The sequence below is a fragment of the Athene cunicularia genome, unplaced genomic scaffold (assembly GCF_003259725.1).
Source record: "Athene cunicularia isolate RWA unplaced genomic scaffold, athCun1 SCF_55, whole genome shotgun sequence".
Lineage (NCBI taxonomy): Eukaryota > Metazoa > Chordata > Aves > Strigiformes > Strigidae > Athene > Athene cunicularia.
Window position 1 is genome coordinate 12732 of NW_020799485.1, and position 3269 is coordinate 16000.

The 3269-nt window shown below is 55.9% G+C and overlaps 1 protein-coding gene across 1 annotated transcript in view; it reads left to right on the forward strand.

Annotated features, from left to right (window-relative positions):
- The window catches only part of LOC113490878 (phosphatidylinositol 4-phosphate 5-kinase type-1 alpha-like), a 12317-nt gene that overhangs the window by 3999 nt on the left and 5049 nt on the right, over positions 1-3269 (forward strand). The window contains exons 6-8 of the mRNA XM_026867490.1: positions 682-1078; positions 1810-2015; positions 2664-2747. Coding sequence (XP_026723291.1) covers positions 682-1078; positions 1810-2015; positions 2664-2747 — 687 coding nt within the window. The remainder of the gene's footprint in view (positions 1-681; positions 1079-1809; positions 2016-2663; positions 2748-3269) is intronic.

A 3269-nucleotide genomic window follows, 5' to 3' on the forward strand; every position in this document is an offset into this window, starting at 1 on the left:
GCTGCGCGGCGTCGGGCCCCTGGTGCTTTGTCTTGCAAAGCTCTTTCCCTTCCCAGGGTTCTGTCTGCAAAGAGAGTTGAAAAGCTCTTTGATTTTGAGTTTACACAGAAGCGGCAGCAGCTTTGGCAGGGAAGGCGCGCTGATCTCGTGGAAGTGGCAATAGCAAACAAGGCTTTGCCAGCCCGGGGCAGAGCCGGGTCCCAGCCCTGCGCGATCTGACGGCCCGCGGTCGTGTCCCGCCCGGCCCCTCTGCGCAGGGGAACTCAGCCCTCGGGCGTTGTGGCCCCGTAGACGTGCCTCAGCACTGCTGATGCTGGTGGCGTCCCTACCTGAACTCCTTCAACTGCTTCTGAACCTACAAATATTTTTTTTTTCTGTGATTATATCCCAGAACCACGTTGTTTTTCTTCAGAATTCTGTCTCTTGTTTCTTCTGCGGCTGTGAGAGTTTAGATCATCTCTATCCTGACGTGTTTAGCTTGACCTAAGCACCAAATCTAAAAAGGCTTAGCATGAGATCTTCAAAGCCTCCCAGCTTAGCTTCTGCGTGGATGAGCACAAACGCCTTCCTACACCCTCTCTGACCCGCTCAGCGCTGCAGAGGTCACTCGCTGTAGGCAGCGCCCCGTGCTCACCCCCGCTCCTCTCAGCAGATTTGGCGATGGCTTTGAGCCGCCACCAGCTCCGTTTCAATCCAGGAAGGAGCAAATAACTCCTGGAACTGGCGTGGGAATATCCAGAACGGCTTTGAAGGTGTTTCTTTGTCTTTGGCATTTCAGAATTTGAACCAGAACCCGAGGACGCTGCTGCCAAAGTTTTACGGCCTGTACTGTGTCCAGGCCGGAGGCAAAAACATTCGCATCGTCGTGATGAACAACCTGCTGCCCCGCTCTGTCAAAATGCACCTGAAATACGACCTGAAGGGCTCCACCTACAAGCGCCGAGCGTCCCAGAAGGAGCGAGAGAAGGTTTTCCCCACCTACAAGGACTTGGATTTCATGCAGGACATCCCCGACGGTCTCTTCTTGGACTCAGACATGTATAACGCGCTCTGCAAGACGTTACAGAGGGACTGCTTGGTAGGTGGGAGGGGACGGGGGGGGGAGCTGCCTCTTCTCTGAGCCCTTCCCACGCGCGGGAGGTGGCAGCTGTCGCCCTTGGAGCCTCTTGGCCCAGGTTTTTGGTGGCGGCACAGACCTGGAGCCCGGTTTTGTTTAGTACTTCTAACCTGAATTAAACCCAACACTGCCCCCAGAGCTGGAGGAAGCACCTTCTGCTGAGGCTGAGCTCTAGATTAAACCCAAATTAAACCCAACACTGCCCCCAGAGCTGGAGGAAGCATCTGCCGAGGCTGAGCTCTAGATTAAACCTGAATTAAACCCAACACTGCCCCCAGAGCTGGAGGAAGCATCTGCCGAGGCTGAGCTCTAGATTAAATCCAAATTAAACCCAACACGGCCCCCAGAGCTGGAGGAAGCACCTTCTGCCGAGGCTGAGCTCTGGAGCAGGGCAGGGTCGAGGAGAGGGGGTGGGATGCTTGGCTGAGCCTGGTCTCAAGCTGAGCAGCTGTGCAAAAGTCGGTGTTTTCCCTTGGCTTGAGTCCTGCCCAGGAACACCACTGAGGGCTTTCCTCTGACTCCCTTTGGTGGCTGAGATGAGCTGACTGTGCACGAGCCGGGGATTAAACCCCATCCCCGCGGTACGCTCGGGGCTCTGGGTGGAAACGCTGAGTGCGCTTCTGAAAACCTCAGCTCGGACAGTTTCCCCGGGCTCGCGATAATGAATTGCCTTTTGTTGACTTTCTGCCCAGGTCCTGCAGAGCTTTAAAATCATGGATTACAGTTTGCTTGTTGCGATTCACAACATGGACCTGGCCCAGCGGGAGCACGCGCTGGCGGACGGGACGTCCCAGGCCGACATGCGGCGCCCCGCTGCCCAGAAGGCCCTTTACTCCACGGCCATGGAATCCATCCAGGGAGAGGCCCGGCGAGGTGGCACCATCGAAACAGATGACCAGTAAGTTTATGTGCCCTCCCCAGTGACATCCTGCGGGGAGCGAGGGGTAAAACCCGAGCTTGGCTAACGGAGACTTAATTTAGACGCAGACTAGGCCACGCGGGATGGCTGTTGCGCCGGGCAGAGAGGGCTTGGCATCAGATCTTGTGCTTCTACCTTTGATTTCCCTTCCTTTAACGTACGGAAGATCTTCTTGCTTTCCAGTTGGCGTTTGAGAGTTCTCTGCCCACCAGTTTTTGGCAGCTTCGAGTAGCTGCTTCCATCCACCTCCAAGAAGCGCAGCGAGTGCTTCGTTAGATCAGACTTAACAGCCCGTAGAGCCCAGCTGCCATCTTAGAACGGGTGGTAGTAGATTCTCTTGGCGGTTCCTTGGTCTCTTCTCACGCGCGAGTTGGGTTTAATCCTCACCTTCAGTAAAACTGTCATACGGAGGGAAAAGGGGGTCAGTTCTCAGGGGTTTTAGCCGATTCACTGGAAAAGCCTTTAGCTCTGGCTCCTCTTCCCCTTCGTTAGCTGAACAGTAGGTGCCTCCCGCGTGTTGGGGCTTGTTAAATGTTTTGCATAATCCTCAGCCCGCGCCGGGCTGTGGGAGGGAGGCGGAGGGGGGTGAGAACCCCCTGTCTGACGCTCGGGCCCTGTCTGCTCTAGGATGGGCGGCATCCCAGCCCGCAACGCCAAGGGGGAGAGGCTGCTGCTCTACATCGGCATCATCGACGTCCTGCAGTCCTACAGGTACGGGACATTCCCCAGCACCTGCACCTCACCCAAGGGGGCCTGCCCCTGCTCGCTGGGGAAGGTTGGCTCTCAAGAAATAGTTAAGACACAAATAAACCGTTTTAAAAATTCATTTACCGCTGTCTGTTGAAGTCGTGCCTTTCGGGATCGGTTGCTGGGTTTTGCTTACTGTACTTACTTCATGTTCCGGGAATAGATTTACTCTCGTGAAGTTGGTTTTGTGTGCTGTGGTGGTTGTACGCAGGCACTGTGCAGGAAGTGGCAAGGATAAAAAACCCAAGCGGTGGCTTAAAATGGCCACAGGCACTTCTCCCTGTAAAATGAACCTTCCCTGTTTACATGGAAGCGCAGCGTGCAGAGGGTCACCCCTGTAAGGTCTCTGTTAAATGCCATCGTGGGGTCGCTGCCCCCCGATAGCTCCCCTCGGGAGGGGGAACGGCGCGGGCAGCCCCGCTGCCTGTGGAGCGACCTTAGAATGAGAGGAGGAGAACCCAAAGCAGCCACGTCTGGGGCTCGCTC